The 26,606-nt window shown below is 45.2% G+C and overlaps 1 protein-coding gene across 3 annotated transcripts in view; it reads left to right on the forward strand.

Moving 5' to 3' along the window:
- The window catches only part of zfyve9a (zinc finger, FYVE domain containing 9a), a 39,710-nt gene extending 16,098 nt beyond the window's left edge, over positions 1-23,612 (forward strand). For 2 of the 3 annotated variants that reach the window (XM_072440656.1, XM_072440657.1), the window contains 16 exons: positions 1,391-2,622; positions 5,200-5,299; positions 6,393-6,569; positions 8,525-8,682; positions 8,847-8,979; positions 11,056-11,178; positions 11,694-11,849; positions 13,890-14,114; positions 17,729-17,811; positions 17,894-17,998; positions 21,328-21,478; positions 22,138-22,218; positions 22,297-22,459; positions 22,567-22,672; positions 22,791-22,967; positions 23,450-23,612. In XM_072440656.1, coding sequence (XP_072296757.1) covers positions 1,391-2,622; positions 5,200-5,299; positions 6,393-6,569; positions 8,525-8,682; positions 8,847-8,979; positions 11,056-11,178; positions 11,694-11,849; positions 13,890-14,114; positions 17,729-17,811; positions 17,894-17,998; positions 21,328-21,478; positions 22,138-22,218; positions 22,297-22,459; positions 22,567-22,672; positions 22,791-22,967; positions 23,450-23,611 — 3,332 coding nt within the window. In that variant the 3' untranslated portion in view covers position 23,612. The remainder of the gene's footprint in view (positions 1-1,390; positions 2,623-5,199; positions 5,300-6,392; positions 6,570-8,524; positions 8,683-8,846; positions 8,980-11,055; positions 11,179-11,693; positions 11,850-13,889; positions 14,115-17,728; positions 17,812-17,893; positions 17,999-21,327; positions 21,479-22,137; positions 22,219-22,296; positions 22,460-22,566; positions 22,673-22,790; positions 22,968-23,449) is intronic. The other variant, XM_072440659.1, reaches the window with a different exon arrangement.
- Positions 23,613-26,606: the final 2,994 nt, after the last annotated feature.

Below are 26,606 nucleotides of genomic sequence, written 5' to 3' on the forward strand. Positions count from 1 at the left end.
TTATCCCGATTATTATCTTTTGGTTGTGACCTTTTAATAACCTGTATTATCATTCTAACTGAATAATCTTGACACCCCTTATTGCGATATGCCTTGCAGCCTCAGTTAGAAGCAGGACAAATATGAAAAATGCAGGATTTGTGATTTTTCGTTTGACTAAAGCTTTTTTATGACTCATTAGTTCCAGGTTTAGGTCCTGAGGCGCTTTGATCCTGGTTTAGTCTTGATTTAAATCCTAATTAGGGTTGGGGCCGTACAGCTGTTGTGGGGAGTTCCCTGTTTGCTGTCAGTATTAATCCAAACTTTAGATTTCAGCGCTGCATATTCAGCCTTTTAAATAACGACAATCGATCTCACATTCATTTATCATTTGCAAACCCGTCTTCGCCGCGTTTCTTCTCAGACTCGTAGCTTTCCCGTCTGCTCCGCCGCGGCTTGATTGACGGCTCCCCAGAGTTCCGGAAGTGTGGCCCAGTTTCTCACCGCGTCCCAGTCCGTTGGCGTGCTAATTTCACACTCCACGCCAACCTCATTCCGCCGCTCGTCTCCGGATTGTTCCTCTGAAATCACCTGGGAGACGGTTTCACTCTGGCAGACCATTTAAAGCTCCCCGTCTCAAGCGAAGGCGCCGCGAACACTTTATGAATGCAAATGGTACACGTGAAATACTCAAGTTTATTGGACGTTTACACCTGATCAATGATAAAATGAATGGGGAAGTGGGAGTGGCCTTCTCTTGATCTGATCCAGTAAAACATCCACATTCTTTATTATTCTAAATTACATTGGCAACTTCTACTACAACATCTTGCAAGAGTTGTTGTATCTTGTTGTAGTTATTGTATATTTCGACCATTCTGCAACAGCGTGCGTTACATTACAATTAGACTGTGAAATAATGATTGACTGGAAAGGAATATTTCAAATTAAAGTGTTCAAATACCGGTAAATTAATAAATTGGAATAAAGAAAAACCAGGTGAGGCCCCTCTTTGACACGCCCACACTTTAGGTCAAAAATGTGTCACGCCCTTATGGAATAAAATATTTTTTTTACTCCAGATTTGACACGTATTTTGAGCGTGTTACTTGCAAGACTGTATTTCACTCCAGTTACTGTGGCTCTGCAGTGTGTATTTGTCCAGATTCTATTGGATTTGCAAGAGAAAACTAATTTAATGAGCTGAAATCCGCTGCAGTGTCTGGGGAAAAAGGACTCATCGTGTATTTTTAACATACAAAGACCCAAACCGACTCACATTTGTGGATAAACCCGATGTCACTTTACAAAAAATGTTCATATAAAGATAAATAAAGATTGCCAGTACCACCAGTTTGAGTAAAAATCTGTTGTAAAGTCATCTAAATTCCCTTTTGTCTTCCTCTTCCAGATGAAACAGACACGCCCATCCTCTCCGACGCCAAGTGGACTCAGATCCTGGCTCCGCCCCCGCACCTGCTCTCTCTAAACCCCGCCCTGGCCCACGCAGACCTGAGCCCAGGGGACAGTCCGCTTCCCTTCAAGACCCTCGCCCCGGATTTCGCCCCCACCAGCCCCCCGTCCAGCCTCTCCCCGGGGGCCGATCCCAAGCGCAGCGCCGAGCATCCATCCTGGGGAGAGGAGAGGCCCGCCGACGTCCACAGCCCCCCGCTCCCACAGCCCAATATCGGCAAGCTGGTCGGGGCCGATGACGTGTCGCCGCCTCCAGTGAATTCCTGCGAAAATGGGGGCTCGCAAGAGGGTTTACCGCTTCGGGACGGGCGGCCTTCTGCTCCGGACCAATTATCCCGTCAAGGCGATGCTTCGACGCATTTTAGTTTCGACATCGGGGCGCAAAACGGCGAGGCTGGGGACGCCGCAGAAAATGTCGACTCCAAACGAGACGTGTGTGGTTTGAGTGGAGAAAGTTGCAATGAACCGGACGGCGTTTACACGGAAAAGGAGATTAAAGCGAGTTCAGACGGAGAAGCCGCGCACGAGCTAAACGTAACGAACGTTTGTAATGGTTTGGCTAAAGACGCTACGCCCCAAAGCGAAGGAATCGAGGAGGAGGAGGAGGAGGAGGAGGAAGAAGAAGAAGGCGGCGGCGCGTCCGTTTGCGCATCGTCCAAAGAAGATTCAGTGACGGAGGAGAAGGAGATGGAGGAAAGCAAGCAGGAAAACCAAGATGGCGGCGCGAGAAAGAAGCTGAACAACGGGCGCCTGCAACCGGTTAGCATCCCGTACGGAGGCGCGCGGCCGAAGCAACCCGTCAACCTCAAACTGCAAATCCCCCAGCCTCTGTCGAGTCGCGTCCAAAACCAGCTCGGGCCGTCGGCGGTCAACGGCAAAAACAAGAACATGGACAACCAGAATCGTAAAAGCGGCGAGCTGACGGAGAAGTCGAGCGCTTCGGGCACCAACGGGGACGACTGCGCCGAGGACGCGCAGTCGGCGGCGGCGCAGCCCGAGAGCCCCGACAACGATCTGCAGGCCGGTCAGCAGGGGGCGCTGTGCAGGAAGAGCGCGCTGGGGGAGGTGGCGCCGGTTTGGGTGCCCGACTCGCAGGCCCCGGTGTGTATGAAGTGCGACGTCAAGTTCACCTTCACCAAGAGACGGCACCACTGCAGAGCCTGCGGCAAGGTCGGTGAACGCGAGCGAGAACGACGCCATGGGGGGTTAGCATTAGCTGTGTTAGCATCTGTGTTTCTGATGCCGCGGTGTTGGATGAGAGGCAGGGGGCGGTGTGCGGTTGTTCAAATGAAATTCCAGTTTACAGAGGAAGTGGCTCAATACCAATTCTGATGCCACAAGGATGATATAAAACGCTACCGTACAATGTCATTTTCGACACGATTTAGCCGTTATTTTCATTAAAGAAGACTTATTACGCTCTGTCTGTTATGTAGTTATAATCTATGATCGTTATTTATATATATTGGAATCACTATTTTGAGCTAAAAACAAAGACAAGAACGTAAAGAACTCAATGATGCACTTAATTTGTAAATATTCTCTATCAAGTCTTCATATTCATTGTTATTTGGTTGATAATCTAGTTAATCTCGATGTACAATAGAACTAATTGACAAGTCGACTGCTAAAACAATTGTTAGTTGCTGCTAGGGGCGCCAAGATTATCAGATCAATCATTAATCGTGATTATTCAGTGTCACAATATAATCGTAAGAACCACAAAATTATAATTGTGACAAGTTTAGAAGCAAAATTAAGTATTTTTTGTTCAATATGTAGTCCAAATATAAACCTAAATAACTTTTTATCTGGCCGTTTTTGTCACATTTAACATTATTTTGTCTTTCAGAGAGTTGCATTTGGTAAAGCTCACAAACTTGAGGAACAGTGCCATGTAAAGACCACCAGAATGAAAGAATATGAAAGATTTCAAAAATAATCGTTAAATCGTGATGTTTTTTCTCACAATAATCATAACACTACAATTTTATGTTGTCAGTTTTTTATTTGGGCATTTGCATTTTTACACTGAAAAATCCAAAGCAGAGTTAAAGTTTATGCCGCCTCCTTTTCCGCTCCGAGTGTTGTTGTTGTTTACTGCGGTCGCTGACGGCTCAGAATCTGGCCTGTGCAGCTTCTTCTTTTCTCCCCTCGGCTGTAAACAAACACTGTGGGCTTTTGAGCCGACAGGAGCTGGCTCTGCAGTATCCCACGGAAACGACACGGCTTTAAGTCCGACAGCCGAGGTGCCGCAATCCGCAGAAAAAAGTGCTCTCACCGCTCTCGTTTACGTGGTTTACACGTGGAGCAGACTTGAGCCGATGTCACAATATTCTAGTGGATGACACTTTCCAGGAAAACAAACTAATATTTAAGATTTTACCAAACATTTTGACTTGTTTTTCTCCAACGTGGCATCAATGTGTGATGTTTATAATGCCACTTCCTGGTTGGACACGAGCAGCAAATATGACATGGAGGTAATTCCACAACCGTTACCGAGCAACCAAATTGTAAACAAGTGCTGAAGTCCATTTCAATTGTACAATATTTCTGATTTGACAAGTAATTACACCCGAAGACACGTTTGTTTTGTTAAATGAGTGTTTAAACTCTAGTAAACAGGTGTGAGCTGAGGGCAAATTTTCTCTGTATTTTTGACGTAATGGCGCTTTCTGATGACATCACAGAGGTGGAGGTGTTCTGTTAGAACGCGGCGCTACTTCCTGTGATTTGAACCTTTTTGAATGTCACATTTTCAACTCACAAACTGCAATTTGAGTGATTTAAAAACTATGATTATTAACCACAGCGACAAGCTCATAATCAGAACATGAGAACCTTCACGTGGACTTTAACGAGGCACCGATATGATTATTTTAGACTGTTATGAGAAGAGCTTGGGCCCGATGACCAATATTAGGATTTAGCACTCTTTAGAGATGGGCCTATACTATTGCAAAGTGATTATTATTTTTTATTTGATATTTGATTTTTTTTTTTATTATTATTATTTATTTTAATTTAATGTTTTTATATTTTTATTTAACTGTATATATTTTTTATTTATTTATTCTTTTTATTTTTAAAATTTGATTAACCCAAGGTGGTAAACATGATCATTTACAGAGAAACAATCTAATAATCAAATAGAAACATTGTCCACCACCTGCTTTTCTCTTTGGGAATGTTCCACCGTATTACATTATTTTTACCCATTGGTGGCACCATCAGGTCACATTTACCGGTCAGATCTGTGGCGAGGCAAGTAATAAAAACACCTGAATAAAATGCTATGTAGATAAGTTTGATGCCTTACTGCGGAACAATCTTGTAGTGTACTGTTCATTAGTAAGCAAATTAAATGCATTTTTGTCTATGATTAATGTATTATTTTGATTTCTTCTTTGTTATACACGTTTTCATTGTTGAGGAGGCTCTGGTGTTTTGTTAGAAGCCTCGGTGAGACGTAATGTACTCATCTCAGTCTAATTTGAATAAACGACAAACGGGTCTTTTCTGTTGTAAAATGGCAGCTAATGGGCCGCGCTAATGAATCGCGTCCTTCGTTCTCCGGCGCAATTATCCAGACGCAAACGTGCCGCTGATAATTATGTGTAATGGGCCTCTCCAATCCAGCAGCTCACAGTCGCTTAAACGCAACTTCAACTGTCAGGAGGAAACGTGTTATTGTGGTGGGACGATGATTCATTTCTTCACCGTGTTCTCTTGTTTTTGTTGTAGGTTTTCTGCGCGTCCTGCTGCGGTTTGAAGTGCAGACTCTTGTACATGGACAGGAAGGAGGCTCGCGTTTGTGTGACGTGCCATTCGACTTTAACGAGCGGTGAGTGAAGCGGAGCGCCAACCGAACACGGTCAAGTCCAGGACAAAACGATGCGGTGCTGTTCGTTAGGGCAGCGGCGGTGAATTGAGTATTTGTGACCTGTCGATGGTAAAAATGACAATCGCGGTCGTGTTTTGAAAATCGTAGCCATTCTGAGGACTCTAAAACACAACAATATCACAATGGACTTCAGAACTCTGTGTTCTGTATTTGTACCCTGTCTCTCCTGCCGTGGAGACAGGAAGTATCTGCTAAAAGGCCTTCAAAATAAAAAGTACGACACAAAATGCTTCAAAGATCAAGGACTGGACTGACATTATACTGGACATTCCTAAAATGGGGAAAAATTACATTCAGATTCAAATAGAAAAAGGAAAAAAATTACCGATTTTTGGACAAAACTTTTTATTTTATTTTTTTATTTCTAGGCCATGATTTAATTTTTTCATTTATTTGTCTGATGTCTGCTGCTTTTATTTTGTGCTCTCTCTCTCTCTGTTCTTGTTTCTCTTTCTCTTTGTTAGTTTTTGTTCTTTAATTAAAAAAATAAAACATTTACCGTATTTTCCGGACTATAAGTTGCACCTTTTTTCATAGTTTTGGCCGGGGTGCGACTTATACTTATATTTATACTTATACTCCGGAGCGACTTATATGTGATGTTATTTTCACACTTGCAACTGCATTTCATACTCCAGTGCAACTTATATATGTTTTTTTCTTCTCTATTATACATTTTTTGGCTGATGCGACTTATACTCCAGTGCGACTTATAGTCCGGAAATTACGGTAAATAAAAAAATAAATAAGAAAAGACGCTGACATTATAATTATTAAAGGTAAATCCTGCTTTTTATGATTTTCTGGACAAATATTCACGCACACAATTGTTTTTCACTTTAACTTCAGGTTTTTTTTCATCCTTTATAACAACAAATCAACCACAATTTTGAGTTTCCAGTGTTTAAATGTCAGTTTGTTTACTTTCCTATTACAAATACTTGAAACCATAATTTAGCGCTTATTTATCTGACATTTCTTCTACAAAATGAGCGTGATCAGACTCCGCCTCTTCCGTCTTCTCCTGCTCCAGCTCCGTCGTCGTGGGAGACTCAGGTCTGTCCCAGCAACCAGAGCCCGAACCCCAACAACCCGTCCGAGTACTGCTCCACCGTCCCGCCGCTGCAGCAGGCCCAGGCCTCGGGGGCGCTCGGCTCGCCCCCGCCCACCGTCATGGTCCCGGTCGGGGTCCTCAAGCCGACCAACGAAGGTTCGGACGGTTTTGTGTTTGTGCTTTTCTCTGAGGCTGTTGTGTACTCAAATGACATTTACAAATACATGATATATATATATATAGAGCAAAATGAAGTCCTGAAGTGCTCAAAAAGTAAAAGTAAAGTGTCTTTTTTATCGTGCCGTTTAAATCAAATTGATCGTTCAGAAAGTAAAAGTCACATATTGACGAGAAAACAAGAAGAAAAGAACATTAAAGACTATTGTCGCTTTGGTCGTGATGTTAATAATCACAAATAAACGTTAAATCGTGACGTTCTCACAATAATCTGAGACTAAAATGTGACATCGAGCTGCAAGTAACTGTGTATTTTACTGTGATGCGTCACACGAATGAGTTACACCCGACTCCACCACAACTGAGAATGTAAATTCTCATTCAATTTAACTCGGTTTTCTAAATCACTGTAGTGCAAAAACTACCGTATTTTCCAGAGTATAAGTCGCACCAGCCAAAAAAATTATAATAGAGAAGAAAAAAACATGTATAAGTCGCATTTTTGGGGGAAATGTATTTGATAAAATCCAAGACCAAGAACAGACATTTCCTCTTGAAATGCAGTTTAAAATAATAACAGATGAGAGAACATGGTGAATAGGTGTACGTATGCTAACGCTAACACCTTCAGCTACATGACGTATGCTAACGCTAACACCTTCAGCTACATGACGTATGCTAACGCTAACACCTTCAGCTACATGACGTATGCTAACGCTAACACCTTCAGCTACATGACGTATGCTAACGCTAACACCTTCAGCTACATGACGTATGCTAACGCTAACACCTTCAGCTACATGACGTATGCTAATGCTAACACCTCCAGCTACATGACGTATGCTAACGCTAACACCTTCAGCTACATGACGTATGCTAACGCTAACACCTCCAGCTACATGACGTATGCTAACGCTAACACCTTCAGCTACATGACGTATGCTACCGCTAACACCTTCAGCTACATGACGTATGCTAACGCTAACACCTTCAGCTACATGACGTATGCTAACGCTAACACCTTCAGCTACATGACGTATGCTAACGCTAACACCTTCAGCTACATGACGTATGCTAACGCTAACACCTTCAGCTACATGACGTATGCTAACGCTAACACCTCCAGCTACATGACGTATGCTAACGCTAACACCTTCAGCTACATGACGTATGCTAACGCTAACACCTCCAGCTACATGACGTATGCTAACGCTAACACCTTCAGCTACATGACGTATGCTAACGCTAACACCTTCAGCTACATGACGTATGCTACCGCTAACACCTTCAGCTACATGACGTATGCTAACGCTAACACCTTCAGCTACATGACGTATGCTAACGCTAACACCTTCAGCTACATGACGTATGCTAACGCTAACACCTTCAGCTACATGACGTATGCTAACGCTAACACCTTCAGCTACATGAGGCACAGACAGAACTGTGGTAAGTGTCTGGTATGTTAACGTAACATATGAACAGTTATTCAGATAACTATAGCATAAAGAACATGCTAACAAGTTTAGCAAAGCATCAGTTTTACCCCAAATCACTAAATCCATTGAATTCTTCTTCCTCTGTGTCACTTCTAAACAACTCCACAAACTCCAGAGGAAGAGGAAGTGCAGATTCTTCTTCTGCGTCGCTTAGAGCCTAGAGCGCCCTCTTGTGGTTGTCATGTGAAAATAACAAATAATATCACATATAAGTCGCACCCCGACCAAAACTATGAAAAAGGGTGCGACTTATAGTCGGGAAAATACGGTAGTTTAAAAAGTTTAAAGTCTTTAAAGCCACGGGAACGTGTCCCGCTGAGTTCATGTCATGACTGTGTTTATAAATCTAAATAACGCAGTTAAAAATGCCACTGTGGTTCTCTTCTGTAACTTGTGCTTTCCTTAATACTTTGTCGAATGTCTGTTTCCGCACAGCCTCGTTGACCCGCGAGCAGAGGAGGGTCTGGTTCGCCGACGGCCTCTTGCCCAACGGCGACGCCCCCGACTCCCCCAAACCGCTCTCATCGCACCAGCCGCCGTCCCAGTCCCGCGCCATCTCGGCCAAGGCCAGCTCGGGCGCCGGCGGCTCCGAGGTAACGCGCCAACGCAGAGCTAATGTCGTTACTATGTGTTTACGGCACAAATGTCACTTTAGGGCTGGGTTAGGACGAGATTAGCAAACCTTTTGACCTTTGAAAATAGTTTGGCAGTGCCGGTTAAATAAGCATGAATAGAATGACCCGCTCTCCCTCCGCAGACGTCGCAGCCGGGCGCGGCCCCGGTGGGCAGTCCTGTGGGCAGCTCGGTCAGTCTGATCCCGGAGGACGGACTTCCTCCCATCCTCATCTCCACCGGAGTCAAAGGAGGTACGGGAGGCCCCTTCACCTCAGGTGCTTCACTCATCCACCATTCACCGCCTCTGTGTGCTCCGCCTCCTCTGTGTTCTCCGCCTCCTCTGTGTTCTCCGCCTCCTCTGTGTTCTCCGCCTCCTCTGTGTTCTCCGCCTCCTCTGTGTGCTCCGCCTCTCTCTGTGTGCTCTGCCTCTCTCTGTGCTCCGCCTCTCTGTGCTCCGCCTCTCTGTGCTCCGCCTCTCTGTGCTCCGCCTCTCTGTGCTCCGCCTCTCTCTGTGTGCTCCGCCTCTCTGTGCTCCGCCTCTCTGTGCTCCGCCTCTCTGTGCTCCGCCTCTCTGTGCTCCGCCTCTCTCTGTGCTCCGCCTCTCTGTGCTCCGCCTCTCTGTGCTCCGCCTCTCTGTGCTCCGCCTCTCTGTGTGCGTGTGCTGATTCGTGTGGTGCACGTGGCTTCATCACGGCTCATGTCTCATCTTGGTTCACTGTGAAACATCAGAGTTCCCTCTGTGTCCTGACACGTAACTGTTAACGTGACCTATTATTAACCTGTTATTTTTAAATATAAATGTATAAAATACATAGTGATACAATGTATGGCTTTAAATGTCTTCTAAAAACTGTTGTTACATTCACTTTAAAGTGTGGGACCCAGATTTGTCACATGTTAAAGTGACGTATGACAGGTTTTTACAATTTTGACTTTATTTTGTGTATTTATACCTGTTGTACATACCGCTCATCCTCTCCTCCTCGCTCCTCTCCTCCTCTCATCCTCGTTCCTCTCATCCTCTCCTCTCCTCTCATCCTTGTTCCTCTGTAATGCTCCTCCTCTCATCCTCTCCTCCTCTCTCCTCTCATCCTTGCTCCTCTGTAATGCTCCTCCTCTCATTCTCTCCTCTCATCCTTGTTCCTCTGTAATGCTCCTCCTCTCATCCTCTCCTCCTCTCTCCTCTCATCCTTGCTCCTCTGTAATGCTCCTCCTCTCATCCTCTCCTCTCATCCTTGTTCCTCTGTAATGCTCCTCCTCTCATCCTCTCCTCCTCTCTCCTCTCATCCTTGCTCCTCTGTAATGCTCCTCCTCTCCTCCTCTTTCCTCTCATCCTTGCTCCTCTGTAATGCTCCTCCTCTCCTCCTCCTCCTCTCTCCTCTCGTCCTTGTTCCTCTGTAATGCTCCTCCTCTCCTCCTCTCTCCTCCTTGTTCCTCTGTAATGCTCCTCCTCTCATCCTCTCCTCCTCTCATCCTTGTTCCTCTGTAATGCTCCTCCTCTCCTCCTCTCTCCTCTCGTCCTTGTTCCTCTGTAATGCTCCTCCTCTCCTCCCCTCTCCTCTCCTCCTTGTTCCTCTGTAATGCTCCTCCTCTCCTCCCCTCTCCTCTCGTCCTTGTTCCTCTGTAATGCTCCTCCTCTCATCCTCTCCTCCTCTCGTCCTTGTTCCTCTGTAATGCTCCTCCTCTCCTCCCCTCTCCTCTCGTCCTTGTTCCTCTGTAATGCTCCTCCTCTCCTCCTCTCTCCTCTCGTCCTTGTTCCTCTGTAATGCTCCTCCTCTCCTCCCCTCTCCTCTCGTCCTTGTTCCTCTGTAATGCTCCTCCTCTCCTCCCCTCTCCTCTCATCCTTGTTCCTCTGTAATGCTCCTCCTCTCCTCCCCTCTCCTCTCATCCTTGTTCCTCTGTAATGCTCCTCCTCTCCTCCCCTCTCCTCTCGTCCTTGTTCCTCTGTAATGCTCCTCCTCTCCTCCCCTCTCCTCTCATCCTTGTTCCTCTGTAATGCTCCTCCTCTCCTCCCCTCTCCTCTCATCCTTGTTCCTCTGTAATGCTCCTCCTCTCCTCCCCTCTCCTCTCATCCTTGTTCCTCTGTAATGCTCCTCCTCTCCTCCCCTCTCCTCTCATCCTTGTTCCTCTGTAATGCTCCTCCTCTCCTCCCCTCTCCTCTCGTCCTTGTTCCTCTGTAATGCTCCTCCTCTCCTCCCCTCTCCTCTCGTCCTTGTTCCTCTGTAATGCTCCTCCTCTCCTCCCCTCTCCTCTCGTCCTTGTTCCTCTGTAATGCTCCTCCTCTCCTCCCCTCTCCTCTCGTCCTTGTTCCTCTGTAATGCTCCTCCTCTCATCCTCTCTCCTCTCCTCAGACTATGCGGTGGAGGAGCGCCCGGCTGAGGTGGTCCTGATGCAGCAGCTGGAGGAGGGAGGACCCGACCCGCTGGTGTTCGTGCTAAACGCTAACCTGCTCGCCATGGTCAAACTCGTCAACTGTGAGTCAAGTGTAAATGTACAGTGAAAAAAACATTAGAAGAATATGTGTAATTATTGTTTTCATCGTTTGGAACAGTTTTTTAGATCTTTAATATGCATTTATGGAACTTTGGTTCAGTTGTTGCTGTTTTAAAAACACATCAATCAATCAATGATATATATTTTCTGGTTTAATCTATGTAAATGTATTATATTTTGTGAGTTAGACGAGGTCGCTTTAATAATAGATAGTAGTTGTAGGAATTATTATGTAAGTGAATGTGTCTTGCAATGAAAAAATATTTATCCAAAATTCTAATAAAATGTTTTATTTTACTACCAAAAAAAAAATATATATATGTAAAAAATATATATATATATATATTTTTAAGAACACAAAAAAAAAAAAGAAATATTGTTGACTTCCTGGAATGCTTTTGTCCATAACTTATTGCTGGTTGATCAGAAGGTTATTACAGTCTTAAAGTACAATAACTGTTCATTTCCACATCTCGTGCATGTTTCCCTCTGGCAGACGTGAACCGTAAGTGCTGGTACCTGAGCACAAAGGGCATGCACGCCGTGGGACAGGCCGAGGTGGTGGTCCTGCTCCAGTGTCTCCCCGACGAGAAGACCCTCCCCAAAGACGTGTTCAGACACTTTGTGCAGCTCTACCAGGAAGCGCTGACCGGTGAGTCCAGCACCAGACTCACCGCACGAGCACATGAACGTGTCACAGCATCAAATATACACGGCGCTGTTGTGGAGGCATTTACTCTTCTAACTGTGCATCTTTAACAATTGCAAATAATTAAACAATGTTAGTTTTCTGGTTGGTAACTGTTGGTAACTATGGTTCTATGAGTCCCGTATGACCTCTAAGCACCTCTGGAGGTCAGCAGTGCTAAAACAGAACCTCATTGACTAAACGCAGGATGGATACTGTACGTTTAATAACACACGTGAAGCATTCCAGGCAACGCAATAACTGATGGAAGCGGCAGTAGCACCTCGTCCTCGGGCTTAACGATATACCGTATTTTCCAGACTATAAGGCGCACTTAAAAGCCTTTAAATTTCTCAAAAAAACGACTGCGCCTAATAATCCAGTGCGCCTTATATATGGATTAATTAATATCAAACGGCAAATGCCAAAAGCTGGGCACTTTCTGCTCATACTGCATAAATAAAGTCCAACTGACTGACTAATCTGACCACTTTGTTTCACTTAATGTGTCTTATAGTCCGGTGCACCTTTTTATATATAAAAAATGATCAAAAATAGACCATTCATTGACAGTGCGCCTGATAATCCAGTGCGCCTTATAGTGCAGAAAGTACGGTATGTCAAAAGTATCAATCACCGAGTTCCTCCATCAGACAAACGTCGTTTTTTAAATGAAAACACTGAAAGTCTGATTTCATTCATGCGTTTGAACATGTCGTGAACATATTTAATAAAAGTGAAATGATTGTGTCAAAAAGTATAAATATTGCAGTACTTATACACAATAATTAGTAATACCATGTAGGCCTAGATTGTACTGTATTTGTTTCTTTAAAAATACTGATCTATTGTTTGTTTTCATGTGCGTTTTCTTTTTATTCTTGTCAGCCAATGTATTGTGTGTATTTTTTTACTCTCGTGAGCGTTTTACTCGACACCGCATTCAAACCGTCACAGAATATTAAAGCCGATGACGCTGCGTGACACTGACGCCGCTCTCCGCTCGCCCCGCCGGCCGTTGGCGTTTCCACGGTCACGCCATCATGCTTTTTGGGAGGCGACACATACGGACTGGGTCATTCCTGATTCAAGCGGCGTCGGTCAGATGCTGCACCAGCGGTTTGGAGACACAAGACTATTGTGTTTAGAGCGTCGTTCACGAGGCACACGGCGTTTTGAGTAACTTGATAATGTCGTGGTAATACAAGGCGTCTACAGCCGTTACACAGAGAGTCCAGTGTTTTAAACTTTTCTAAGCCCTTTATTTTGTTTCCCGGCGCTGTATTAGTTCTAGCCTTATTTCTTTCTAACGACTCTCTTCGTAGTCGACTCGTCAACGATTATTTTGATCCTTTTAGTCCAGAGGATCTCAAACCTTTCAGGCCGGAACCCCCAAAATACCCGTTTACTCGACCCGGGACCCACAGCTAAATGAAACTGTGGTCGACGATCATTTCAAGTTGCAAAACATTTAAAATCAGGTTTAATTGTGCTTATTCGAGTGGCACATCCAGTCATTTCACACGATTTCACTATAAAATATACTGCTTTTCATTAGTTAGACTTTTTAGATGGAGAATATTTATTGCTGATGAAAAGTATGAGATTTTAACGTTTCATTTTCTGTATTGCGATGCGGATAACGGGGTGTGGTGAGTTGAAATGCGTGTAGTGAAAGAGGATCTGGAGTCGGCGTGAGAGGATGAAGAGCGGGTCAGATGAAGGCAGAGGATTCACTTCAAACCCATAAAAGCTGAATTATAGATCTAACAGAAGCCGCCGCCCCTTTTTGCCCTTCTGACAATCCGGCCAAACAAAAGCCTCAGACTTTCAGAACTCTGTGGATTCTTTCAGACTTTTAGACTTTTAGACCCTTCGCAGACGTGCTGTGCTGTGGAAAAGACCAAATTTGTGACTGTCGTTTGCTAATATCGGATGCGGATTGTAGGCGTGGCTCGTTGTGATTTTTAACGCCTTCTGGCCCCGCCCTCTTCTTCTCTGCAGGGAACGTGCTGAGCCACCTGAGCCATTCGTTCTTCACGCAGAGCTTTCTGGGCAGCAAAGAGCACGGCGGCTTCCTCTACGTCAGCCCGTCCTTCCAGTCGCTGCAGGACCTGCTGCTGCCCAACCCGCCCTTCCTGTTCGGGGTCCTCATCCAGAAGTGGGAGACGCCCTGGGCCAAAGTCTTCCCCATCCGCCTCATGCTACGGCTGGGAGCCGAGTACAGATGTGAGCGCGCAGGGGCCCGGGGACTGAGCAGGGTCCCGGGGGGCTGAGCAGGGGCAGGGTCCCCGGGGGCTGAGCAGGGGCCCCGGGGGGCTGAGCAGGGGCCCCGGGGGGCTGAGCAGGGGCCCCGGGGGGCTGAGCAGGGGCCCCGGGGGGCTGAGCAGGGGCCCCGGGGGACTGAGCAGGGTCCCGGGGGGCTGAGCAGGGGCAGGGTCCCCGGGGGCTGAGCAGGGGCAGGGTCCCCGGGGGCTGAGCAGGGTCCCGGGGGGCTGAGCAGGGTCCCGGGGGGCTGAGCAGGGTCCCGGGGGGCTGAGCAGGGTCCCGGGGGGCTGAGCAGGGGCCCCGGGGGGCTGAGCAGGGTCCCGGGGGGAATGAGCAGGGTGCTGAGCAGGGGCGGAAGCGGGACTAATCTGGGACTAATCTGGGACTAATCTGGGACTAATCTGGGACTAATCTGGGACTAAATTGGGACTAAATTGGGACTAAACTGGGACTAAAGCGGGACTAAAGCAGGACTAATCTGGGACTAAACTGGGACCAAAATGGGACTAAACTGGGACCAAAATGGGACTAAACTGGGACCAAAATGGGACCAAAACAGGACTAATAGGGTCTAAACATCTATCAAGTATCATCGTGACTAGAGTAATCACAGTTAGATCTGATTGTTGCTGCGTGTTTACTGCACAAAAGAAACGTGATCATCAAAAACACCTTCTGTCTTCAAAAACAACACAATCTACTTGACAAAATGCAATGAATTTTAAAACTAACCATTTCAATCTTTAACCTTTTCACAAACCCTCACATGTGTGGGCATCAGAAGTAACACTTTACATGACATCTCAATAATCCGATGACAGAAATTGGATCAGATTTTGGCCACGTTTGTGTCACTTAAGTTTTGACTTTGAAATCCTCATCTCATTTGTGGCTGATCTGCATTTGAGTTTCGTGTTCTTCTCACATTGAATACTTGCACAAACTTGACTCCCCCTGCTGTTCAGAGACGGCACGACCGCCTCCCTCTTGTCAAACGTCTGCACGCGCCGCCGCCTTTAACGTAATATAGCCGTTTCACACGAGGGGCTTAAAATGTCAAGAAGCGTTTGGAGTCGGCGTGGCCCTGGGATTTCTCAAACCTATTAAAGGGTTTATCAAAAGAGCGCTCGCCTCAACCAAATCCAGACTTAAACCTCTGCAGTGCCTGGCTCCGTCTAAGCCCCTCCAACGAGTCACATTAACACATACTGTACATTTACTGCTCTAATCTCAGGCGTCAAACTGTTACAACGTTAAGAAATCGGCAAATTGCAAAGTATTTGAGTCGCACTAAAGTATAAGTATAAGTCGCATTTTTGGGGAAATGTATTTGATAAAATCCAAGACCAAGAACAGACATTTCCTCTGTAAATGCAGTTTAAAATAATAACAGATGAGAGAACATGGTGAATAGGTGCATGTATGCTAACGCTAACACCTTCAGCTACATGACGTATGCTAACGCTAACACCTTCAGCTACATGACGTATACTAACGCTAACACCTTCAGCTACATGACGTATGCTAACGCTAACACCTTCAGCTACATGACGTATGCTAACGCTAACACCTTCAGCTACATGACGTATACTAACGCTAACACCTTCAGCTACATGACGTATGCTAACGCTAACACCTTCAGCTACATGACGTATGCTAACGCTAACACCTTCAGCTACATGACGTATGCTAACGCTAACACCTTCAGCTGCATGACGTATGCTAATGCTAACACCTTCAGCTGCATGACGTATGCTAACGCTAACACCTTCAGCTACATGACGTATGCTAACACTAACACCTTTAGCTACATGACGTATGCTAACGCTAACACCTTCAGCTACATGAGGCACAGACAGAACTGTGGTAAGTGTCTGGTATGTTAACGTAACATATGAACAGTTATTCAGATAACTATAGCATAAAGAACATGCTAACAAGTTTACCAAAGCATCAGTTTTACCCTAAATCACTAAATCCATTGAATTCTTCTTCCTCTGTGTCACTTCTAAACAACTCCACAAACTCCAGAGGAAGTGCAGGTTCTTCTTCTGCGTCGCTTAGAGCCTAGAGCGCCCTCTTGTGGTTGTCATGTTAAAATAATGAATAATATCACATATAAGTCGCTCTGGAGTATAAGTCGCACTATGAAGAAACTGTAGAAAAAAGTGCAACTTATAGTCCAGAAAATATGGTAATATGAGTAACGTAATGTCCTTTGCAGAGAAATAAGTCAAGTCTCCATTGGTTCTTATTGTTAAAAAATGCCCCCTCTGTAGTTCAAACCTCCACAAACGTGCTCTGAAACGCATCCCATCGTTATCTTAGTCGTCTTTGCTAGTTTTTCTGATTAGTCGACAAGTCAAACGATTATTTCTATTGTAGTTTCAAACTTTAACAACCAAATAAAGGTTTAAATGTGCTGACTGAAGCCTTCTAGACAGAAATATTCACTAATTGATTGATTAACGTCACTGTTCTTGTTATTCTAGGTATTTTGATGTGTTATAGCGTCTGTACAGATGGAGTTGGACACACGTCAATAAGAAAATGCACAATTTTCCCTCTTCTAATGCATTTCCTGACAATTTATGTGTAAATTAAATGCAACGATTTCAAGTCGCGTCACAACGGAGCCGTAATGGAAGCCGTTAACCTGGTTTGACTTTAAAAAAAGTCAACAAATCGTTGTGGAGTTGTGAAAATACAGCTAGCATCGCGGTAGGTAGCGTCTAGCCCGTAGCTTAGCTGTTAGCATTCTCGGATAGCTGTGCACGTTCGGCCCGTTGGATCGCTCTGTTCCTCTCCACGTGTTCGACATCATCTGAATCTGACACGATGTTTAAGTGCGTTTGTTCTTGTGGTTGAACAGTGGCTGACGCTGCAGCTCTTCTACATTGAAATGAATGGATTGTGGTTGAAATGATCTTGATTTAAAAGAATGCGTCACAAATCAAACTGTAATTATCACAGTTGGATCAGAATTACTCCAAACGTCTTAGGCCTCGTTTGCAACGTATCCGTCCAATTGTTGCATTTTTCTAACCTTAAGTCATTATTATACTTTGACTTGGACAAAACGTATAGATTTGGACACAGTGGCTCACAATACTAGCGTCGTTATTGCACTGTAATCGTAACAAATCACCAAAATAAAATGAAAAAGGCTGCTCTTTTTGGTAGATTCAAGCTGAGATTTGTCCTTGGCGCGGCGACATCTTCCTTCCAGCTGTTTGTCTGGATAAGGCTCAAAATAGTGACATAAGGAGCTTTAGGAAACCGCGGTCTTCTTCTTTTTTCTTCTTCTTCTCTCTTCAGGATTAGTTTCTTTGAGCCGTAGCTGCAGTTCCTCAGCACGTCATGTCATCGTGGCGTCCGGCTTTTCATTCGCGTTCAGCACATTTGGCAGAAATACGGCACGAATGAGCCAAACGAGCCGAGAAATGTGGACAAAATAAGCCCAAACTAGAAAGCAAAGACGACCCCATGACCCCGTTTAACATTAAAGGATCAACTGTTTCACTCTGGATTTAAAACAATGACACAATTAACTCGACTCCTCTGTGTTTTTGCAGTCTATCCGTGCCCGTTGTTCAGCGTTCGCTACAGAAAACCTCTTTTTGGAGAAACTGGACACACCATCATGAATCTACTCGCCGTAAGTCACGTTTGAGGAGACTCTCTGCGCGCGCCGCCCTAACGGTAACTTTTTAAACGCTGATTCTTTTCTCTGTGCACAGGATTTCCGTAACTACCAGTACACGCTGCCGGCGGTCAAAGGTTTGGTCGTGGACATGGAGGTCCGGAAAACCAGCATCAAGATCCCCAGCAACCGCTACAACGAGGTGAGCGCGTCAGGGATTCACGCGACGGCGATTCACGTGACGACGATTCACGCGATGGCGATTCACGCGACGGCGATTCACGCGATGGCGAGCCGCGCGCGAACAATCTCGAGCGCGCTGGGTTTCAAACAAAGACAAATGTGTGTGCGAATAAATAAACGGCATCTTCCCTTTAAAAAAAAACAACTACCAAACGCCAGTGAAGTCACTCAAGTTGTGCTTTCTGTGGTTGTGGCGTTAAATCCTTTCTAATCCACTTTAGAATAAATGTCATGCTATGCACAGTTTGGTTGACGATAGGGCGGCGACTAACGAGTATCTCAACAAGACCGCGATGATTTCAACAAAACCAGAAAAGGAGAACAAGACTGAAGGCTGAAAAAACTAATTTCATTATTCATGAAATTCAGAAATATTTAATCATTTTAATTAATTTATGCTGCCATCGTTGTAAAAGCAGGTCTTGAATGTGTTTTAGAGTCTGTTTAATGGTGTTGTAACAATTAAGCAGAATAATTGTTAACTCACAATCGCTCGCTATCCAGACGCCTTAAAACCTGTTACCACCCACCTGTCCGCCGGCGAACATTTTCTATATCTCAAATATTCTCTTACATCATCACTTTTATTTCCGTGGTCAATACCAGCAAGTTATACATCATTTTAAAGCTTATTTTCTCAACAAAACGAATATGTCATTGATTTACATTGAATAATATGCCCCAAGAAGCAATTGCCAATAGTTTGTGAGAAAGTCTCAACTTTTACAAACGCATGTCCTGTTTGCTGTTTATGACGGACGAAACGGCTTTAATTCTGTACATCCTTGTACTCAGTCTGTCCGTAAGGAATCATTGAAAAACAATATCCACTTGTATTTTTCCTGAAGTTATCAGATTTCGAGATATTGTCACGTAAACAAACTTTTCTTCGTTTCTCGCCGGACGAGAATGCGCTTGTCCGCCGCATTTCTCCGTCCATAACAAATGACCTGTTTAACTTATACGATAGTGTTTGACATCGATCTCTTCCTTAGACTGTTACCTACAGAATGAGACCATCCACGAATTTTTCTGTCACCGGGTTTGTTTGCTACAGCCTCCGGAGGAAAAAAAATTGGCTCTTCTGAAGCGCGCGTCCATCTTTGTTTTTAGCCCTTAGCTTCTGCTAACAGGCACGCAGGAGACTCTGAGTGACATATTATTCTAGCCAATGAGGAGAGCTTTCTCCTGGTAGGCGGGACAAAGGGTTTATTTACACAGAATTCTCCCTGTTCTCATGGTAAGGCTGTCAGAGCCTAGATTTTTCTGCATTTTGCGACTAGATTTTACGCATCAAGTTTTCTGATTTTATTAGCCTTTGGGACGCGTATTTTGTTATATGTATTATTATATCAATACAAAATAAAATAAAAATATTATTATTTTTTTTTTTAACCTCTATATGGGAAATTCATGGGTAAACTCATATTTACGCATATATTGTTTTTAGCAGTTATAATTGCTATTAGTGGCCTACAAAACATCAAAATGTATGTTTTATGATCATAGAGGACTAAAATTGTAATAAAACAGTTTGGCACAGTTGGCACATATTTGGATCACTTGTTCCGAATATTCTTTTTGATGCAAAAAGGTCAACAGCACCAAAATGTCTGTTCCTAGAGATCTGAAACTTTACACAGTTGTTGTCAACAAGATAAACATCATGTACAGTGAACAGCATATGCACACAATGAAGTATGTCATGCTCAGAACCATTACAAATTGACAATATTCAGGCGAGACTAAAAAAGGATGTTTTGTTTATGTTTGGGCCTCTGTAGTGTAAGTTCTGAAGCCCTGACAGTGTCATGTGCACATCTGCAGAAACTAGAAGGCCTTAGCTGTCTAATGATGCGTCACACTTGCATGTGGAACATAAGATCCTCTTTTAATAAGCAATGCCATTTGGGTCCAACCATTGTGCACAGGGCGAAAATAGGTGGATGGTAACAGGTTAAGTTAGCATATTTCAACCTTTTATTTGGTTCAAAATGTATTTAAAAAGGCTTGATGCGCAACGGTCAGAGTCAGGACTAAACATGGACCGGCCTCCTGCTGGTGCCAGAGTCAGGACTAAACATGGACCGGCCTCCTGCTGGTGCCAGAGTCAGGACTAAACATGGACCGGCCTCCTGCTGGTGCTCAGAGTCAGGACTAAACATGGACCGGCCTCCTGCTGGTGCCAGAGTCAGGACTAAACATGGACCGGCCTCCTGCTGGTGCCAGAGTCAGGACTAAACATGGACCGGCCTCCTGCTGGTGCCAGAGTCAGGACTAAACATGGACCGGCCTCCTGCTGGTGCCAGAGTCAGGACTAAACATGGACCGGCCTCCTGCTGGTGCCCAGAGTCAGGACTAAACATGGACCGGCCTCCTGCTGGTGCCCAAAGTCAGGACTAAACATGGACTGGCCTCCTGCTGGTGCCAGAGTCAGGACTAAACATGGACCGGCCTCCTGCTGGTGCCAGTCAGGACTAAACATGGACGGCCTCCTGCTGGTGCCAGAGTCAGGACTAAACATGGACCGGCCTCCTGCTGGTGCCAGAGTCAGGACTAAACATGGACCGGCCTCATGCTGGTGCCAGAGTCAGGACTAAACAGGGACCGGCCTCCTGCTGGTGCCAGAGTCAGGACTAAACATGGACCGGCCTCCTGCTGGTGCCTCCAGCCTCCTGCTGGTGCCTCACACACATCCTGGCAGTATGAATACATGGTTCTGTTACGTTCTGCTCTGCCTGGCATCAGTTTAATTCCATATTTTATGAATTGAATGATATTAAATTGCTTTTCTTTGTTGAAAAAGCCGGGATCATTTCTTCAAAGACGAGTGGGACTTTAGTTGCATGTCTTTCCCAAATCGGTCATCTCTCACAGCCAGTTCAACTCGGGCACAGAGCAATTAGGATTAGCCAGAGTCCCACGAGCTGCAGCGACCCAGAGGACGAGTCTTTACTAACGAGTTCATCAGAAGTGACACTGATCACTCCACGTAATGAGCACGTTTAAATACACACTTCTGTTACACATGTTTTACAGTATTTTCCGGAGTATAAGTCGCACCTGCCAAAAAATGCATAATAGAGAAAAAAAAACATATATAAGTCGCACTGGAGTATAAGTATACAAGTATAAATATAAGTATAAGTCGCACCCCGGGCAAAACTATGAAAAAATATGCAACTTCTAGTCCAGAAAATACGGTACTTTGATCTACTTAATGTGCATTTTGTGCTACATATCGGACAGTTACAAATATTGTAGTTGATTTGATGATTCTTTGTGCAGCTGATGAAGGCCATGAACAAGTCGAACGAGCACGTGCTGGCGATGGGGGCGTGTTTCAACGACCGAGCCGACTCCCACCTCGTCTGTGTCCAGAACGACGACGGCAATTACCAAACACAGGCCATCAGCATCCACCACCAGCCACGCAAAGGTGAGGGACACGGGCAGGACAAGCTCAGGACACGGGCAGGACACGCTCAGGACACAGGCATGACGCGGGCATGACGCGGGCATGACGCGGGCAGGACGCGGGCATGACGCGGGCATGACGCGGGCATGACGCGGGCATGACGCGGGCATGACGCGGGCATGACGCGGGCATGACGCGGGCATGACGCGGGCAGGACGCGGGCAGGACGCGGGCAGGACGCGGGCAGGACACTGGCAGGACACTGGCAGGACACTGGCAGGACACTGGCAGGACACTGGCATGACACTGGCATGACACGGGCATGACACACAAAGAACACGGGCATGACACGGGCATGACACGGGCATGACACGTGCAGGACACGTGCAGGACACGGGCAGGACACGTGCAGGACACGGGCAGAACACGCTCGAGCTTTTGGTTCCTCGTCTGAAAATGATGCAGAGGACCAGCGTTTTTCACACAAGCTCCAAAACTCCGTTGTACCCGTTGTACCCGTTGTGCCCGTTGTGCCCGTTGTGCCCGTTGTGCCCGTTGTGCCCGTTGTGCCCGTTGTGCCCGTTGGACCCGTTGTGCCCGTTGTACCCGTTGTGCCCGTTGTGCCCGTTGTACCCGTTGTACCCGTTGTGCCCGTGCTGACCTGGTCCTTCTGGTTGCAGTGACCGGAGCGTGTTTCTTCGTGTTCAGCGGCGCTCTCAAAGCCTCGTCCGGATACTTGGCCAAAACCAGCATCGTGGAAGGTAACGCCTCAAAGCCTCAAAGTGTATGGTTGGTTTTGGTGTTGACCTTTGACCTCCGTCCAATCGCTCTCCCGTCAGATGGAGTGATGGTCCAGATCACCGCGGAGACGATGGACGCTCTGCGGCAGGCGCTGAGGGACATGAAGGACTTCAGCGTGACGTGTGGGAAGGTGGACCAGGAGGAGAGTCGGGACACGGTGCACGTCCAGTGGACCGACGATGACCACAACTTCAACAAAGGGTCAGAGCTCTTCTTCTTCTTCTTCTGTCGCGCGCTGCAGATCGAGTCGTTCTCTTCCACTCGGGTTGTTTTCTCTTCATTAAACGTGTCATTGTGTTTGTTTCCAGGGTGATCAGTCCCATCGATGGAAAGTCCATGGAGTCCGTCTCCAGCATCAAGATCTTCCACGGCTCCGAGTTCAAGGCCAACGGCAAAGTCGTCCGCTGGACCGAGGTGAAGACGCTATTATAACACATTTAATGTGATTTAAATCATCATAGAAACAATAATCATACATTTTTAAGAATTTACAATATAATATCTACTTATCTCCCCCCCCTCCCTCTCTCAGGTCTTCTTCCTGCAGAGTGAGGAACAGCCTGGAGGTCTGTCTGACCCGGCCGACCACAGTCGCCTGACAGAGAGCGTTGCCCGGGCGTTCTGCATCGCCCTGTGCCCACACCTCAAGCTGCTGAAGGAGGACGGCATGGCCAAGCTGGGCCTGCGGGTCACGCTGGACTCAGACCAGGTACAGACAGGGCACAGACAGGGCACAGACAGGGCACAGACAGGGCACAGACAGGGCACAGACAGGGCACAGACAGGGCACCGACAGGGCACAGTTCAGTTGGTGTTATATTTGTTGCTGCATATTCAGTCTCAGATCTAAAGTTATTTCTTTCACTATTTTAGTTTTTATCTGAACTGATAAAGTTCATACACTGTTCACCAGGTTTATTCAGCTGCTTTCACTACCAAGTAAAGCAACTTTTTGAAGTCTCTTTTTGAAGTCTTTTTGTGGTCTTTTTTGAAGTCTTTTTGTTGTCTTTTTGGAGTCTTTTTGAGTCCCTTCCGCCCTCTGCTGATGTTCTACATATGGAAAATTCATAAATTAAGAGTTGATAAAGACTAACTACATTCAATACCACAACAAAGACAAACAAATATAGTCTTAAAGCCTAAACGATGCACAATAAAGTATTTTAAAGGCTTAACTCTCTCTCTTTGCAGGTTGGATATCTGGCGGGCAGTAACGGCCAGCCCCTCCCCCCTCAGTACCTCGGCGACCTGGACTCCGCCCTCATCCCCATCATTCACGGCGGCGCGTGTCAGCTGAGCGAGGGCCCCGTCGTCATGGAGCTCATCTTCTACATCCTGGAAATCATCACCTAGAAACGAAACTCTCCCACGAGATCGTTTGAGTCGAGTGTCGGAAACGGCCGAGCGGGAAAGTAGAAACGGTTTCCAAGGTTTCAGCCGCAGTTTTAGAAATCGAGACGTTTCCATCCCAAAGTCATTTTCAATCTGATGGTAAAAGGTTTTGAGCGGCAGCGTTTATTCCCTCCTGAGCTCCGATTGGTCCTGAGCCCAAAGGGGGAGGAGTTATAACTGAAACTAGCCCTGCCCTTGTTTACAGGTCGGACAGTTTCACAGCTTGGGTCGTTCTTGAGGTCTGGCCACCTCCACCTCGTTAGCATTTGCCTGGTTTGATTCCTGCAAAGGTCTTATGAGGCTGTTGTAGACTGAGGGGAGGTCGTTTCTCAGTAGATTCTTATAAAACAGTTTTTCTTTGACAAAATTGCATCCTTTTTAAACTAGTTCTTCTCACTGCTTATCATTTTTCAGAGGTGAGATTTATGACTTTAAGTTGAAGACGCACAGCCGATTGTAAACCTGAATGTGAGTGTCTTCTGCATTGATCATCTTATGTTGTTGTTTATTTAACCTTAATAGGCATTTAAAGGGGTTGTGCCCAAGTAAAATCTGAAACTGCCTTTTAATGACCCAAGCTCTAAGAATGAAGAGAGGGCAAGTTTTAATTATAACTCCTCCCTTTTGGCTCAGGACCAATCAGAAAAGATAATAAATGCTGCTGCTCAGACAATTTCCTTCAGATTGAAAGTGACTAAAACGGTGTCCAGGTATTTCATTTATAAAAGTTTGCGTTGAATTCTTACTAAATGTGAGCGGAAAAAACACAAACAAACCCGGTCAAACTAGTATCAAACAAAGTATCGTTACAAAAAAAAATGCTCCGTTCAGTTTTTTAATTTCCTCGACTATTAAAAAAATAAAATAATAATAATTCTTTACGTCTTGGGATGTCAAGATTATGAAACTAATCTATTTCAGTCATAATATAACTTTAAAGACAAAAAAAAATGCTGATTGTGACATTTTTAGAATTTTTTTAAAAGTTTTTTATGAAATTCAATTGATAGAAAAGTGACGTTTTAACCATATTATGTCGTTTTTAGTTCAATTAAAAGAAATGTGACAATTTTAGAAGCAAAATGTAGTCCTTTCTGCTCAACCTTTCCTCATAAAAGTAAAGCTAAATGTAAAGTGTAAAGTTTGATTCCATAAAGCGTGTCACACCTGGAGCAGCGCAAACGTGTTAAAGACGAGACGGAAAGAAAATGTAGGATTTTGTTGTCGTTAAATAATCACAAACAAAGGTTAAATCGCCACGTTTATTCTCACGATAATCGTAACTCTACATTTGAAACCTTTGAAACCGTTTCCCACTCTTTCCTCCTACTGGACGATTGAGGTATCGCGCCGCACAGAATTCAAAACGCCTTCGAGTTCAGACCCGGCGACGTCGTCCGCGGCTCGCTCGTGATTGGCCGGTCGTCGCAGCAGCACTTCCTGGTTCCAGGCGGGTAGCACAGTCCTCTCCACGTCTATGCATCCGCCGCAGCTGTTTTATTCTTATTATTTGTATTCTTATCGGCCCTCACTGTGGACACCGAGGGCCTCAGCAATGCATTCTGGGTAGCATCCACCTACACGCAACGGAGACACTGAATCGGCTCGACAAAACGATCAACACTACGGTTTTGGTTGGAGTTTTTTGGATGAATTGCAGTTCTGAGATATTATAGTGTCAAGTGTGGACCACTAAACGGAAAGGGCATTTATTTAAACTCGTATAAACCTAAAGAAAGAACCAAACACGACACAATCTTGGGTTTCGGGTGCGTGAATATCTCAAAAAGGGAACAGCTGAGGGTAAATACGTTTAAGTATCAGACAAACGTGAAAGGAGTATAATACGACAGACAAACGTGCAGAAATATCACTTTATACGAGTGAGAAAACGTCCTTATTTACACTGATACAAGGAGTTTTATAATATAACCTACTTTTTCACAACTTATTTGAGGAACAGTTTCACTAAAATCACTAAAGCAGATTTACTACGATTTTAGCCGAGTATTTGTTTTACTTTGACCAATATGGACACGTTATACCTCTTTTAAACGCTCTATTCAGTCGCTAGATAAGTTTATTATTAATAATAATGGCTTAGGGCGGTTACAGTTAGCATTGACCCATTTGATTTAGAAAGCGTCAGAAAACAAGTTATTGTGCAGTTTTTTTTCACTAAACCGAGCGGCTAGTCCCGGTTGCCTTAAAAACGCGGAGCTCCACTTCCTGCTCCATTCATTCCTCACGGGGAATCAGCCGAGTCGCGCTAAAATAAATCAATAATCGATGACGACAAAGAAGAAAGAGCGAGTTCCAGATGGATAATCACAGCAGCGTGTTCAGACCTTTACCTACTTTATCTAAAATACTTGTATGTGTTTATGTCGCTAAGCTAATGCTAACATACGATAAATGTAATCAATAATGTTCAAATAGCATCACAAACTGAACTAATCAAGTTTGTTTTATTTTTGACTTAATGTCGGACAAAACATTTAAAATTTTACTTTAATTAAACACGTCGGTTTCCGTGTGACATATTCACATCGTACGTAAAAGTCTGAACACGCCGCCAGTATAGCTGGTATAGCGCTATAGCCGCGCCCGTCGTGGGAGGGGCCCGTCGTGGGAGGGGCCCGTCATGGGAGGGGCCTGTCGTGGGAGGGGCCCATCAGTTCTCGGTATCCGCACCACATTGATGGGTTCGGGCCCTCGTATCGGTGCATCTCTACTGTTCTCTACCCTTTTCATATAATCCTTTATAATCAAAACGACGTGTATGATACTTACTCGTTACCGTACACGTCGCCGCGGCAACTGAAAACCTGCACCAAAAATCTAGTGTTGATCCGTTTGTTTTTCCCGAACACGACATGACGACTCCATTTTCAGCGGTGCTACTGAAGATCGTCCGCTCGACTCTTCGCCCGCCAAGACTGTACATATTTTTTAT

This window comes from Eucyclogobius newberryi, unplaced genomic scaffold, assembly GCF_026437365.1.
Source record: "Eucyclogobius newberryi isolate DKJ021-1_F unplaced genomic scaffold, fEucNew1.0.hap1 SCAF_12, whole genome shotgun sequence".
Classification (NCBI taxonomy): Eukaryota; Metazoa; Chordata; class Actinopteri; order Gobiiformes; family Gobiidae; genus Eucyclogobius; species Eucyclogobius newberryi.